The sequence below is a fragment of the Dipodomys spectabilis genome, unplaced genomic scaffold (genome assembly GCF_019054845.1).
Source record: "Dipodomys spectabilis isolate Male_0828 unplaced genomic scaffold, ASM1905484v1 ptg000107l, whole genome shotgun sequence".
Lineage (NCBI taxonomy): Eukaryota > Metazoa > Chordata > Mammalia > Rodentia > Heteromyidae > Dipodomys > Dipodomys spectabilis.
Window position 1 is genome coordinate 7,331,703 of NW_024870784.1, and position 16,071 is coordinate 7,347,773.

General features: G+C 56.9%; 1 protein-coding gene across 1 annotated transcript in view; it reads left to right on the forward strand.

Moving 5' to 3' along the window:
* The first annotated feature begins 5,212 nt into the window (after window positions 1–5,212).
* The window catches only part of Slc37a1 (solute carrier family 37 member 1), a 50,279-nt gene continuing 39,420 nt past the window's right edge, over window positions 5,213–16,071 (forward strand). Inside the window, exons 1-2 of the mRNA XM_042687368.1 lie at window positions 5,213–5,271; window positions 10,739–10,932. Of these exons, the coding sequence (XP_042543302.1) occupies window positions 10,877–10,932 (56 nt within the window). The 5' untranslated portion in view covers window positions 5,213–5,271; window positions 10,739–10,876. The remainder of the gene's footprint in view (window positions 5,272–10,738; window positions 10,933–16,071) is intronic.

The window sequence follows — 16,071 nt, forward strand, 5'->3', positions numbered from 1 at the left end:
TATTTTACATTCAAAACATACTAAGATTATTTTGACTCAGTATGAAAGAATTCGTGGAGATGTTTAATAGAAGTTTGAAGAAGATTAGGGAAATTATATTCTATGTGTGTTTTAAGGAAACAGTATTTCTAGGGTCTTTTCTCAGCTCTTCATTAGTTCATATACCTTAGATGACCACCAAAAGTGTTCCCAGCTCTGGTTGGCACTGCTCTCCTCTTGCGGAAGCTCCCCTCACCTGCTTATTTGAGTGTACTTTCTCTTCCCCTAGGCCCATCTGTAACAGCCAGCTACCAGGACAAACCTGTAAGCAGCTGTGGACCAAAAACGCTGTCAGGAGGGCTGACAGAATCATGTCTCTCTAGCATTCTGAGGAGGAAACCGAGGAGGTGTTAACATGGGTCTGGTGACGTTAGGTTTTCCAGGATTGTGTTGTACCATTGGGGCCCTGTAGTCCTGTGCTGAAAAGAGAACCAAGCATCTGCTGCCAGTGGCGCCGGAGCCGCCAACCACACCCAGGAGATGCAGCAAACAATGGCGTGCTATTATAGCATTGGGGTGAGTGCTCTTTAGGTGTTGGGGTCAAATTCTTGGTGCAGACATACTGGAAGAGTTTCTCCTTGAACAAGAATGGAAATGTTGCCGGATGCTGGTGGCTCACGCCTGTAATCCTAGCTACTCAGGAGGCTGAGATCTGAGGATCGCGGTTCAAAGCCAGCCCGGGCAGGAGAGACCGTGAGACTCCTATCTCCAATAAACCACCAGAAAACCGGAAGTAGCGCTGTGGCTCAAGTGGTAGAGCGCTCGCCTTGAGCTGAAGAGCTGAGGGACAGCACCCAGGCCCAGAGTTCAAGCCCCACGACCGACAAAAAAAAAGAATGGAAATGTTAAAAGTGTACACTTTTAACTAGAAAGGCTATTTAATTTAGAATGTGATTTACCTATGTGTTCCTTTGATTACTTGGTTTTCTTGATATGTGAAAAACTGTTAACTCATAAAATCACAGTTTTAGATCTAGATATTTTTTCATGTAAAAAAGTTTTAAATGTTTTTAATTAGAAGTTAGACAGTTTATGGCATGATAAGGATTTGGGGGCATTTTTTAAATTGTGGAATTGGAGGCTCACCATAATGTTGTGGGTTCTGGAGAGTGAAGCCATCTCCTGTTCACCTGTGTGTCCGTGTCTTGCAGATCAGAAAACTAGTGATCCTACATCATAGAAGCTGAGGCACAGATTAAGCCATGTCCCAGGGTGACCGGCGCAGAAAGTGCTAGGGTGGGCACTGCGTGAGTCTGAGGTACACTTGGAATGGGGATGTGGACGCTGGGATTCCAGTGTGCTCAGGGCGGACCTGCAAGGTGAATGGCTCTTCCAGAAGTTCCCTCGTTTGCCTCTGCAGGATAGCAAGACAGTCATCCCTGGGGACCTAAAACCACATGCCAGACCTTTGTAGGGGAAATGCAAATCAACACCAGGGGCTGACAGAAGGAACCTTCCCCCGCCTCCCAATGGACGTCCTCCTCCGCTATGACATCTTCTGGCTGGTTTGCTGCGTGGCCACAAGCCTTTGTACCTAACTCATGGTTCCCATAGCAACTGTGTGTCTCCACTTCATAACAAGCATTTACAGAGTGTTTCCTGTGCACCTAGAACAGGTGTAGGTGAGGAGGATACACTGGCTGAGTAGGACAGGTAGCAGTCTGTGTCCTGTGACACCTAGCTCTCCGCAAGCCGGTGGTGGCAGTGGGAGAACTGGAGCAGTCACAGCGTCCCACCAGCCCCAATGGGTCGTGAGGAGATCGCTCCGTGAGCACAGCTTCACCTGCCCACCTTCATCCTGGTCCAGACTCAGCTCAGCCAGGAAAGGATGGAAGCCCTGGTAAGACCACTGGAGCTCGGGAGAGGGCGTGTGGAGTCCCACCCTCCCAGCCAATTAACACACCGGGGGAAAATGGAAGTTCCAGCCCGGTGCCGGTCACTCATGCCTGTGATCCCAGCTACTCAGGAGGCTGAGATCTGAGGATCAAGGTTCAAAGCCAGCCCAGGCAGGAAAGTTTATGACTCTTACCTCCAATAAACTACTCAGGAAAAAACAAAAGTGGTGCTGTGGTTCAAATGGTAGAGCACTAGCCTTGAAAAAAAGAAAGTTTTCTCTCTTCCCAAGTCATCAGACAGGTCGGGAGGGAACTTTGAAAGTTTAACCCTTGATTTGACATAGTTGCCTGACCACAACTAGACTGAAGAGAACAGAGCGTTTTGTAAACATAAAAATTGTCCCATGAGCTTCGCCCATTGGTCTGCAGAGGCTCAGCTGCAGAGCTGACTCTGTAGTTGGGGAGTAAGTTTTCTGTGTCTGGAAACTCTGAATGCAGCAGAACGTACTGCCCACAGGAGCAGGGACAAAGCTAGCTCGGCGGTGGAGCCCAGCCTCAGAGGATCACTTCACTCAAAGCAGCGTAAGGCGATGGCAGAGAACTGGAGCCCAGACCAGACCAGATCCCGTCATTCCCCACACACTCAAGTGCTGGCTTGGAGACTCCCCACCTCCCTACACGCACAGAAGGAAGGCAAGAACGATACTCTACTAGAAAATACTACCCCCAAGCCTGAGAAACAAGAATAGGTGCCCAGCCTATTTTATACTGGTAGCTATAGCAACCCTGGTCACTGGGTGAGTGCCTTGCTATTTCAGGATGCAGAACTCCCCTCCAAAGATAACCAAGACATCAGTGTCTAAAATTCTACCACTGGAAAGTTACTAGCTCAGGCTCAGCCTTCTTTCTTTGTTAATACTGATGTTTCCTTTTTTGCTTGCCTGATTAAAAAATGCATGAAGCTCACCTCTACCATGTACAAGGCTCTGGAATTCAACCCCAGTATCACACACACACACACACACACACACACACACACACACACACAGAGCTAGTGTGGTAGCACACACTTGTAGTCCCAACAATTGGAAGCTGAGGTAGGAGGACTGGGAGTTCAAGGCAAGCCTGAGTTACATTGTAAGGTCCATGCCAATTTGGGCTACATAGTGAGACTGTGTCTCAAAAAGCCAGGAGCTGTAATCCTAGCTATTCAGGAGACTGAGATCTGAAGATCGAAATTTGAAGCCAGCCTGGGCTTATCTCTAATAAACTTCTCAGAAAAAGCCAGAAGTGGCTCAAGTGGTCGAGCACTAGCCTTGAGCACACAGAGGCTCAGGGATAGCACCCTCGCCTTGAGTTCGAGCTCCAGGTCTGGCAATATATACATATCTATTACTATAATTTTAAAGTTAAAAGGTATATAACCAAGAAACAGCCCAGCTGGGCTTGGTCCTTTCCACTCTTCCATCTTATTTCCCAACCATTCTTTTAGCCTTTTTCTGGAAGTTTTCTATATGTTTCTGAGCAGTAAGAACATTCTAAAATTTTCATGTGCTATTTTCAGCCTCCTCTGTGGACTTGTTTGGGGAATAAGAGCTCTCTTTCCCTGGCCAGGTGGAACTAATAGGCATGTCCCCCTGGGGAGGGCTGTGAATGACGTTTGTAGCCTCCACCTGACAGAGCAAGGGGATGCTTTGGGGGAAATGGCATTTTATTCACGGTCAGAGTGAATTACGAGTACTGCAACTGAGACAGAGGAGGAAAACCATGTGCGATGCGCACCGAAGCCCGTAACACTGGCTGCTCCAGTCATCCCAGTTACCCTGAGAAACAACTAGGAATAGCATGGTCCGGGGCCAGCAGGGCAAAAGGAAGACTCCATCTTAACAAGAACCCGTGTTAAAAGCCGAAGCGGGGCTGAGACCGTAGCAATCCTGCCTGGGCAGGTGCTGAATTCGAATCCTGATACCTCACAAAAAGTGTTAATGTGTCAACGCGCATGTTGGATAAAACACATTTTAAATCTGTGCAGAGCGCTCAGACCAGGCCGTCCCGCAAACATTGTGGAAGGCAGCCAGGTCCCCTCTGCTTTCCCTCCAGCAAGCCACGCAGATGCCGTCACACTGAAGAGAGGAATCGCACAAGATGTGCTTCGGAGTTCCAGGAAGAGGGGGGCCCGGCCCGGCCGAGGCCCTCCGGCGCCCCCTGGGGGCCAGGAGGTAGGCCCGACCCCCGAGGACCCACGGACCCGCCCCGACGCGCGCGCGGCGACACAGGCCCCGCGGAGGGGGCACCGGCCGGGGCGGGGGCCGAGCGCTCACACCCGGCCCCGCTCCTCCCAGGGTCGGATCTCCCTCCAGGAGGGCGGCCCGGGGCCCGAGGGGTGGGCCGGTGACCGGGTGCGGACCCAGCCTAGGGAAGAAGGGAGACAAGCCGGGCGCCGGCGGCTACCCCTGCATCGGCCTCGGAGCCAAGCCAGCCAGGCAGGGAAGTCCCGGGAGACTCATCTCCTGGTGGCCACAAAAGGCCAGGCGCGGATCGGCGGCGCCCGAGGTGAGCGCCGGCCTGGAATGAGCAGGCCAGGGACCGCGCCGACCTCGCGCTCGGGGCTCCCACAGGTGCACGCGCGCGCCCGCGGACACACACCCGGCCAACCAGCGGCGGCGTCGGAGCGGCTCAGGAGGGGCGGGGCCGGCCTGTGTGTGTGTGTGGGGGGGGGGGGAATCGCCCTGGGCAGGGAGGGCGGGGGTCCGGCGGGGGGGGGGGGAGGGATGAGGAGGGGTGGTCAGGCCTGGGGAGGGCGGGGGTCCGGCCTGGGGAGGGGGGCCGGCATGGGGGGGGGATCGCCCTGGGCAGGGAGGGCGAGGGTCCGGCGGGGGTGGGGAGGGAGGGATGAGGAGGGGTGGTCAGGCCTGGGGAGGGCGGGGGTCCGGCCTGGGGAGGGGTCCAGCCTGGGCTGGAGGGCGGAAGGGGGGTTCTGGCCTGGGGAGGGGGGCCAGCCTGGGGGGGGGGATCGCCCTGGGCCGGGAGGGCGTGGGTCCGGCCTGGGGAGGGGGGCCGGCATGGGGGAGTGAGTCCGGCCTGGGAGGAGGGGGTGGCTTGGGCGGGGCCTGGACGGGGGGGGGGGGGTGAGTCCGGCCTGGGAGGGGGGGGTGGCCTGGGCGGGGGGGCGGCCTGGGCGGGGAGGGCGGCCTGGGCGGGGCCTGGGCGGCCTGGGCGGGGCCTGGGCGGAGGCCCGCCCGCGCACACCTGTTCGCTCTGCCGCCAGGCCTCCGCGGGGCTGGGCCGGCCGCGCGCTCGGGCCGCGGCGCGCGGGCTCCGAGCTCCCCGGCAGGGCTCTCCGGGCGGCGCGGGCTCGCGGGGCGGAGCAGGTGCCTCGGGGACGCGGACGGGAAAGGTACGGGGCTCGGGCGATCGTTGCCAGTGGAGTGGGGGCCGCGCGCCCGGGTGGCTGCTCGGCTCGGCTCGGCGCGGCCCGTCTCTCGGTGAGTCTGGCCTCCGAGAGCTGCGGGAGCCGGGGCCGCGCAAGGCCGCCCCGGTGCGGAGCGGCGCGGGAGCGGATCCCGGGCGCCGGGCCTTCGCCGGCGGGACTGAGCCCCGGAGGCGCGCGGCCCTCCGTGCGGGGGCGCCGCCCCGGCGTTCCGGGGCCAGGGTGGGGGCCGGGCGGGCGCGGGCGGAGCTGCGCGGCCCCGCCGCCTCCGGTGCCCGGCGCCCCGCGGCCCGGCAAAGTGAAAGAGCGGCGGGGCCGCGCGGCTCCAGTATGTAGCGGGCAGGAAGCGCCGGGGCGCAGGTGAGACACGGCCGGCGCCGGGGACGCGGAGACCCGGGGTCCCCGCCCGGCCCCGCGCGCCCGGCCTCTCCGGTTTCTTCTTTCTTCGCTCTGGTTCCTTGCGCGGGCGGGGCGGCCCCGAGCTCGGTCTGCCAGGGGGGCTGGGGCGACCGCGCCGGGGGCTCGGGATGCGGGGCAGCGAGGGCGGGGAACGCGGGGTGGAGCGGGCCGGGGTGTCCCCTTTCTACGCCCCCCGCTCCCGCCTCCCCCGCGCGGCTCCGGGCGCCCCCCCACCGGCCGCGGTGACAGCCGGAGGCGCCCGCGCGTGGTCAGCGCGGCGGGGACGTGGCGCGCCCGGCCCACCCCCGACCCCGAGCCCGGCCCACCCCCGACCCCGCGCCCCGCTCATCCCCGACCCCGCGCCCGGCCCACCCCCGACCCCGCTCATCCCCGACCCCGCGCCCCGCTCATCCCCGATCCCAAGCCCGGCCCACCCGGACCCCGCGCCCCGCTCACCCCGAGTCCGCACCCGGCTCACCCCGACCCCGCGCCCGGCCCACCCCCGATCCCAAGCCCGGCTCACCCCAAGCCCGCGCCACCGCTCATCCCCGACCCCGCGTCCGCTTCACCCCTGACCCGGCGACCGGTTCACGCCCGGTCTCCCCCCCCCCCCCCTCGTGGAATCGGGGCGGAGCCGGCGGCGGAGCCCGGGAGGCTCGTCCCCGAAACCGGGGCTCTCAGTGCCTCCCGGGCCAACTGAGGTTCAGACGCCGCCCGCAGCCCCCAGCCTCCGGCCCCCGGCCTCGCTGGGACCCGGACCGAGGTAAGCCCCCGCCCGGCGCTCCCCTCCGGCAGGGCCCCGCCGCCGCCGCCCGCTGGTCCGCAGGACCCGCATTTCCCCGCCGGCTCCGTCGGAGGCGGGAGACCCCGGCCGCCCGAGCGCCGGGCCCGCGGTGTCCGGCCGAGTTCGGACGTCCTCCTGGACCCGAGAAGGGACCGCGTTCATTCATCCACTGTGGACTAGAGCCGGAAGCTAGAAAGCGCGGCGTCTTAGGAGGAAGTAGGAGTCGCTCCCTCCAGTCCAAGGAAACTGCTGGAAGCTCTGGGGAGGCGACTCTGCCCTTCAGAGCGGTTCAGAGCCTGTCCTAGCTGCAGAGGATCCGTTCAAAGCCGGCCAGGCCAGGGCAGGGCAGGCATGAGACCCTTAACTCCAGTTATTCACCCGAAGAAAGCCCAGCGTAGAGCTGTGGCCCTGGGGTAGAGTGCCAGCCTTGAGCAGGATCCCTGGATTCGAACCTCAGGACTCACACACACCATGTAATCCAGTGGAAAAAAAAATCGCCTTATGAAGTAGATTGTTTGAAATATCCGAGGCTGCTTTGTGTGTAGTGGTGCCTTCTTGCTGCTGTCTCTGCCAGCCTCAGTAGCTGAGGAGCTGCCCTGGAGGGAAATGTCCTGGAAGGGGGGAGGGGGACCAAGCCCCCACTGGGATGGGGGAGGGGCTCATCCAAGTGTGCTTCCCTCAGCTCTGGTCTTGCGCCAGAAGTGCCACCCTGGTCCCCAGGGGGTTAGTGCTGGTATCTGCTGGGCTGGGCCCCAAGCTGCTGGTGGTAACTGTGGATACACTACCTCCTGATCCCTTTCCCTGAAGGGGAAACCTTTCCAGGGAGCCTCTAAACTGAGACACCTCCTCTAGGTGTTTAAGCCTTGCACCAAAACCAAGTAGCTCAAGTGAGCTGTCCTGTGAGGTCCTTGTCCCCAGGGCGGAGGAAGTGTGGGGAACTGGAGGAGCTGCCTGGGGCACTGAACGACCTGGGATTTGCTCCTGGGTGGAGTCCCACCGGCCTCCTTGGAGGTCTCTCCTTCTGTGTACTGAAGATTGGGGCCAGTTCTTCCTGGTAGTCAGGATGTGGCAGGGCTCTTCATCACTGTCCCTGACCTGGGCCTTGAGCCCTTCAGGGTCAGGGTCAGGTGCTACCAGGCCTGGAGGAAAAGGGACCTGGCAGAGCAGAGCTCTGTAGACTGCATTGTGAAACCAGTGTGCCCATGTTTTGTTTTGTTTTATTCCCAGACCTGGGGCTTGAGTTCTGGGCATGGGCACTATCTCTGAGCCTATGTGCACAAGGGTAGCCATTTACCACTTGTCCCTCAGCACCACTTCCGGCTTTTTCTGATTAGTTTATTGGCGATAAGAGTCTCACAAGCTTTCCTGCCCAGGCCAGCATCAAACTGATCCTCAGCTCTCAGCCTCCTAAGTAGCTAGGATTACTGGTGTGAGCCACCTGTGCCTGGCAAGTTCATTCGTTCCTTCCTTTCCTTCCTTCCTTCCTTTCTCTCTTTCTTTTTTTCATATTGATAGCTTACAGCAATCTTTCTTCTGTCTCCTGGCTTTCTCTTGGGTCTGAAATAAAGACCTCACCTCACCTACCCTTTTCCTTTCTGCTTCCCAACAAACAAAAAGACTTCCTAAAACTACAGTCCTCAGATCTCAGCCTCTCGAGTAGCTAGGATTACAGGCATGAGCCACCAGCACCCGGCAGTGTGTCCATCTTTACTTTCCCTGAGAATTTACAGCACCGTACTTCTGTTTTACTGAGAAATGCTATCATGTTGCAGCTTTGTTTGACAAAGAAATTTGACTCTGAATATTTGGGTGTTGGTTTTTTCAGGCTTTGTGCAATTGAATCCAAACCCTTCAACCAAAGTCATTGCCACTGAATTGTTCCATTTTGAACATTCTTTTAGCCAAAACGTCATTTAAATGAAGAGATTTGAGCCAAAGTGGTTCTGGAGATTAGTAATGATTTATTTAATCAAGTTTTTCGTGTCTGCTCAGGACTGGGAAGGGCAGGGCCAGTCACCTGCCCACTGTCCAGTTTCTAGGCTGACAGCCCAGCCCGGCTAGTACTGACTGAGCTTTTGTTTGGTGTGGGCTTTTCGGGGATCCTGTTTCTATAACAATGTTGGTGTCATCAGACCATCGTGATGTCATCTAGAGGACTGTACTCATTTTTCTCCACCTATCAAAGTGTTTAAACAGTAAGGTTATTTGAAAGTGAAAGGAAAGTCATGAAAGAAAGGCCAAACCTCCTGTCCAGGTGGAGGGCACAGAGAAGCCTGGCTCCTCTGGAGGGTGGCTGTTCTAGCGCAGGTTCCTCCCACTTTTCCCCTAGCTTTGCTCTGATTGCTTGATGGCTTGTGCATGCCCCACCCTGGCTCTTTCCATTGGCTGAGCAGGACCCAGGGCATTATGGGAAGGAGCATTTGAACAGGAGCTCCAGGCACTATGGGAACAAGAAGTACTGTGATGTGCCACGCGGTGTCTGCCACCCAGAAAGTCCCCTTTCTCTCTCATTCAGGTTCCATTTTTTAGCCAGGGAAGGTAAGGGAGCAGTTGTGCAATTGGCCTGGACTTAACCTAACCCAGGGTCAGCATGGGGGGTAGGGAGAGAGCTGAGGCTTTTGGGGTAGAACCAATTTCACTTGCTTAAGTGGTCTCACTGTGGCTGGGGTCGGGCTGCGAATGAACATTCAGTGAGGATTTTAACTGCTCCGTACTATACGGAGGAACAAACAGCCAGAAGTGTGCTCTGTGTGTGTGTGTGTATGTGTGTGTGTGTGTGTTGCTGGGAACCTTTGGCTTGCTAAGCGACTTACTAAGCTATAGCCCCAGTCCAGCCCAGAAGACACAGTGACTCAGAAATATAAGCCATGGCGTTGGGATTGGAGCCTGAGTGTCTGGGTGCTTAGGTCCTTTATCAATCCCAGGCCTTGCTCCACCCCTCCCTGTACTGCTCTCCTTCAGCTCAGACCTTATAATGAGGCCATTTTCCTCACACCTGAGGCACCCACAGGAGATGAGAGAGACCGAGACAGACAGGGGACACTCATCCCAAGCATGCTGTCTGTTGTACCATAAATCAGACACAAGTCCAGTTACGAGAAAACTGAGAAGCCACAGTTTGCGAGGTTGGATTTGGAGCCTTTATTAAAAAGCCAGCAACTTGCCGGGCGCTGGTGGCTCACGCCTGTAATCCTAGCTACTCAGGAGGCTGAGATCTGAGGATCGCGGTTCAAAGCCAGCCCGGGCAGAAGAGACCGTGAGACTCCTATCTCAATAAACCACCAGAAAACCGGAAGTGGCGCTGTAGCTCAAGTGGTAGAGCGCTCGCCTTGAGCTGAAGAGCTGAGGGACAGACCCAGGCCCAGAGTTCAAGCCCCACGACGGACAAAAAAAAAAAAAAGCCAGCAACTTCATGGTGGACTCTTGTCTCCAAGACCAGCAGCCAGAAAATACACTCAACACTGTTAGGAAACTGACCCAGGAAGGCCAGAGAGGAAAGAAAGAACAAAATACCAACAAACCAGCTTAGCTGCACTGGAGAGCTGCAGTGGAGAGCTGCGGTGAGACAGGAGACAGGGCAGGAACAGGGAGACACGTCACTCCTTGGTGCCTGAGCAGGTCTTGGCCTAACCAGTGTGAGGGCCAGGGGGCTGGATCAGGAGGATCAGGACTTGAGTCCCAGGCTCTGGACTGACAGGTTTCGTAACCTATCAGTGTCGTACCCACCCCTGCCTCACCTGGGAGGTGAGGGCTTCACCTTTCCCCCACTGAAAACTAGAGACCAGATCCTAACATCTACCATGGGGCCGAGATGGCGCCGGCCAGACCCACTCACCCCACTTCGTATTGAACTTGCAAAGCCACAGCTGAGTGACTGGGCTCAAGAGTGGCCTCATCCAGTGGGCAGAACTATGCCCGGCATGCTCTAACAGCTGGGCATCTGGTAGGACATTACGGTCCATTTAAGCATCAGCCTCTGCTCATCTGATCTCTAGAAACCTTCCAAATGAAGGTGAGAGCCACTTCTGCTTTATGTATCAGCAGAGTATCCTATGAAATTCATTTCAATGAGCTTTGGACAAATGGCACCAGGGCAGTGCGTGGGTGAGAGTCCTCCCCCCTGCCAGGTCTCAGAAGTTCAGCTTTGGTCTGGACTGGATGGTACTGCTTCTTGGCTGTGGAGGCACTTTCAGTGTTGGTGACTTGGAAGATGTCTTGGCAGACTTTCCAATGCTTCTCCTTTCCCCCTAGAGCGTGGCCGCTGCCGGAGGGAACAGGAGCGCGACTCAGCCACACCCCTGCCTTCCCAGCAAGTTGGTGGGGAACCAACACCCCGTGGACGGAGCGTCTGATTCTGTGACTGGAGCTCCCAAGTTGGTGGCAACGTAAATGGCTCTACTCCCCCCTGGCATCCGCTTCCTTACCTCTTTCTCCCGAGATCAGTGGTGAGTCTGGGGGTCCTGTCTCTGGCATGGTGCCGTGGGGTGCCAGCGGAACTCTCCCTGCCCATCAGTGGATTGGAGTGGGGCGCATATGTCTTCCTGTTTGGTCCGGTCATGCCAACATGGTTCTTGGACTCCTGGGTGATCCTTAGGGGTGCTGAAATCATCCTTGTCGCTACAGAAAAATAGCCAAGGATTATAAAGTGGTTATTGGTAAAATAAATAAATAATAAAAATAACTAAACTGATACATGGTCTTACCAGGCCCAAGTTTCAAAGAGAACGTGAGCTTGAGCCAGTTCCGTGAGGCCAGAGCCCCACTTTGTGTCGAGAGCCTCCCTCCCGGCCTGTGTGTTCTGAGACTCCACCCGCGGGGCCCAGGATTCCACCCCCACGGTGGAAGGGAGCAATGGCGGCACAGAGGCCGGACCTCCGGTCTTGTGAGTTAAACTGACCAAAGACAGATGAGGAAGAGACAAGATTTAAGACGGAAGGTCTTCTAGAAGCTGGACTCCGGGATGTTTTGAATTGGGGCCTCATTATCATCTTTAATAAGGGAAAGGGGAGAGAGAAAGCACTTGGGAGAGAGCGGAAAGATAAATGGGCCTTAGAGCAGCAGGAGCAGATGATCAAGCCTGTCTCCCGCAGTGGGGCTGCGTCTCTCCTGTGATAAGAGTTAATGTTTGCCGTTATTTCCTGGAAGAGGACTGCAGAGGAATCTGTTGAGCTCTTCCTGAGAGATGGCTTCCTTCCCGGAGGCTCCTGATCTCAGGAGATGGAGTCTGGCTGTGGTGTAGATCTGAGCATCTCTGAACCACAGGGAGGGCCAGCTTGCGGACAGGCATCTCCATCATCTCCGAGCGAGGGTCCCTCCGCTTCCTTGCCCGTTATTAGTGGGACAGAGAGAGCCCCCTGTTCACCCGCGGCCCTGCGTGTCCCCGTGTCTCAGTCCCCCGAGCAAGCGCACCTCCCCCCTGGGTTTCCATGGATACTTTGTGTATCAGTGCATTGCTGAATCGGTCTCCAGAGCATCTGTAGACTCGTGTGCACGTGTGGCTGTGGGGAATGACGGAGCAGTGGCCATCTCTGGCCCTTTGAGGCCCTGGAGGTGCACCCCGGTCCTGTAGTAACATCACTGGGACTTGGATTTTTGCTAGAAACATGGGATTCATTTAAAACAAAAGCTACTCCATACTGTGGTTTGAACTCTGGCCTCGTGCTTGTTGGGGAGGTGATCTACCACTTGAGCCATACCCCTAGCCCCCAAACATGTTCTTATGTTGACTTACTATAGTTCACCTTCACGGCTCCTGGTTGGAACACTGTGGATGACTCACATCTCCCTGTATCTGCTTTAATCTTAAGGATATATCGCAAAAAAACAAGCAAAAATAAGGGGCTGGGAAGGTGGCTCAGTGGTAGAGCACTTGCCTTGCATGCCTGAGGCCCTGGGTTCGATTCCTCAGCACCACATAAGCAAAAAGAAAAAAGCCGGAAGTGACGCTGTGGCTCAAGTGGTAGAGTGCTAGCCTTGAGCTGAAGAGCCGAGGGACAGTGCCCAGGCCCAGAGTTCAGGCCCCACGACCAGACCCCCTCCCCCCCCAAAAAAAAGCAAAAATAAAAAAGATTTGGATTGGTTTAGTTCCCGAGAAATTGCCCAACGAAGTACCATGGCCTGTGTGTCTCCAGCAACAGATGTGGAGTCTCTCAGAGTTCCGGAAGAATAGAACCCAAGTGATGTGAGGTCTGTGGTCCGCCTGCGGGCCCCCGCACGGGGCTTCCTGCCTTGTCCAGCGCTGTGCTGCCGCAGTGCCCCCGCCCGGTACCCGACCCCAGGCCTCGGCCCGCCGCTGCCTCCCTCCATCTCAGCTCTGCAGTCACAGGGCCTCTCCTGTGTCGCGGCGTGTCACTGCCCTCAGCTACCAAAACCTCACCTCCACCACGTTTAAAGATGCTATTTCCAAATAAGATCGCCTTCTGCAATTGTGGTAAATATGAGTTTCTGGAGGACTCTGTTCAACCCAGCGCAGCACTGGGTGCAAGAAAGCCACTCCCCCAGACTCGCATTTCCTAACGGATGAGGATGAGGGCAGGGGTGGGGGGGTGAGGGCACCTGGATGTCAGCCGCCGGGTTCTGGACAGAGCCGTGGAAGTAAGGCATCTGCTTGCCGAAGGCCGGGCTGAGAGCAGCCGTGTTAGTCGGCCTTTCTGGAGCGGGGGATGCCAGGCCCCAGCACCGGCCCCTTTGTCTCCCCCACATCCTGAGGAAGAGAGAGGGGAAGGACAAATTTGGCATGGAGGAAGTAGCCTGGGCCTGAGACCAGCTAGGTGAAGATAAGGTTCCCTCTTCCGTCTGTAGGCAAGTCCAGCCTGTGTGCGTGCCGACCCTGACCCCTGACCCCTGTTGACCTGCGGGTCACTCTGCCTCCCAGGCTCATCCGGTGCCCCATCTCCACACAGAGGAACCCGGGATGCCCAGCCCTGCCCTCCCTGTGTGGAAGGGAGTCTGGGTGTATGGGGCTGGCCAGCCAGGGGCTGTCCTGAGAGCCACTCAGCCCGCAGGCTCAGGACCTGTGGGGCAGGCGGGCCCAGCCATGGCCCCCACCTCTTGTCCCCCCAGACAGCTTTGGTGTTCGAGGAATGCCACCTGTCAGGCTCTGGCCCTTCCACAGCCCTTGTCCTGTCCTGACAAGGCAGCCTGCCATTTCTGGGCCCTGGAGGAGAGGCTGGAGAGGGAGCCCAAGACCGCTGAGTCACACTCCATTAGCAGGCAACAATGAGGGGCAGGCCCGCGGCTCCGCTGCACGCTGCACCGCAGAGGCCTCCTCTCCACCGGAGATGGGAGGCACGGGCGTCGTTCACACTTTTGTGGCTGGTGGAGCAGGGGACCCCGCACCCCACAGGGCAGAAGGGCCACTCACAGGCTGCGTGGTCTGTCCACTTAGCTGTGGATGGACACTTGGGTCTTAGGGCTGATGGGGCTGAGGTAGCAGAAGCTCCCGGTACTGCCTTGTCAGGCGCAGAGCAGTGTGTGCCCTTCTGCCCTCAGACAGAGCCCCCCCCACTCTTCCCCTTCCCCCCCCCCCCCCCGCCATGGACGACGTCAGAAGTGCAAGCATATGACAATGACCTGGGCTCTGCAGCTGGCAAGGCCCTGTGCGTAGGCCCAGCCTTTGCCATCTGGGCCGTGGTCAGCTCGGCCCCCGCTCCTCAGAACTTGCTGTCTTCCTGTCTGCCCATTGGCCTGTTGGGAAAGAGAGTGCCGGGGACCTCATGTTTCTCAGAGAGAAGGGTACGTGTCTTCTCTCCTAGCCGGCCCGCTGCTCTGTTTGCTTTTGCTTCCCCAGAGGCAGTCAAGCAAGGCTACCTATCAATCCTTTCTCCTCACCTGAAGTGTAGTCTTTCCTCTGTGGTCAAGTCCTGGAATTTCAGGTCTCTACTATTGCTGGTGGTCAGAGAGGCAGGGAGCCCTAAAATTGTGGGATTCTGGGTGTCGACCACAGAGAGCTTCTGAAGGGGAGCAAGCTGCACTGCGAATGAGGATGTGTGGAGATGACTCGGGCCAGGCGGCCTGGCAGGCAAAGCAGCTGCCACTCCTTCCTGGTCTCTGCCTTGAATAACTTGATTCACAGCTGTGATCCACAGCTGTCTCAAGCCAGAAACAAGGTGGCCGGTGGCTCAAGTACCGGTTCCCTCTGGCTGGCGTGGTCTTCTGTAGGGGCTCCTGGATTTTATTTTCTATTTTGTATTTAAATATTTGTTGACATTCGTGGGGCTTGAACTCAAGGCCTGGGTGCTATCCCTGAGCTTGTTTTTGTTTTTGTTTTATTTTTTTGTGGGTCATGAGGCTTGAACGTGGCCTGGTCGCTATCCCTCAGCTCTTCAGCTCAAGGCTAGCACTCTAACACTTGAGCCACAGCACCACTACTGGTTTTCTGAGTGGTTTATTGGAGATAAGAGTCTCACAAACTTTCCTGCCCAGGCTGGCTTTGAACCGTGATCCTCAGATCTCAGCCTCCTGAGCAGCTAGGATGACAGGTGTGAGCCACAGTGCCCAGCTAGGTCCTGGCTTTTAGACAGGGAGCAGCATCTGTCTTCTCCTGTGGTCCCTTCTTTCTCTCTCCTCCTCATTCTCAATTGCCAGGGCAGCAGGGCCAGGCACAGTGTTTCTACATCATCAGCCAAGTTCAGAGCTTTCCAGCATCCTGACTTTGCCTTGTGGGGTCAATGAAGTAGTTACCTGCTAGTAAGCTTCTGAAAAAACTGCACAGAAATGAAATAAATATGATCTCTTATCAACCAAGATAAATACAGTCTCAAATGACCAGGAGAAAGTCTACACAGACATTTTCTTGGGTTATAAACTAAACAGTCATCCCCTCTTGTCTGCTTTGCAAACATAAACGTACACTTACGGAATCCCAGGTTTCTCCTGAGAGTCACCCCTCCAAATGGACATCTGTGATCTGGTGATATAATAGTAGATGTATGTTTGGTCTCTGCTTCCGGTCCCTGCATATAGCTCTTCTTCAAACCCTTGGAATCTGTGAAGTTGTAGGTGTCTTGTGTGTGTGTGTGTCAGTCCTGGGGCTTGAACTCTGAGCCTGGCGCTGTCCCTCAGCTCTTCAGCTTGAGGTAAGCGCTCTACCACTTTTGAGCCATAGCGCCACTTCTGGTTTTCTGGTGGTTAATTGGAGATCAGGGACTTTCCTGCCCAGGCTGCTTTTGAACCATGATCCTCAGATCTGAGCCTCCTGAGTAGCTAGGATTACAGGCATGAGCCCCTGCACCCAGTGTATGTGTCTGAGATGACCGGAGGGTGTGGGGGGGAAAGGGGGTTCCGGGCTCCCCTCAGAATGGGGCAGGTTACCCAGGGAACTCACCTGTGATTAGAGGTTTGGTTCCAACCACAGCTCTGCTCCCTGGGAGGAGGGGGCGGGAGCTGAGTGGACCCCCCCAGTGGCCAGTGATGGGTCAGTTGCTGCTGCTCTAGGAAGCCCCCAGGCCAGGCTCAGAAGCTTCTCGGTTCCTGAACACATGGAGGCAGCTGTGTTGGGTGTGGAAGGCCTTCATCCTTGCTGCGTCCCTCCCTGTGCTGTCTCTTCCCCTACCAGGGGCCCCATCTGGGTTCTTGGCAGTCTT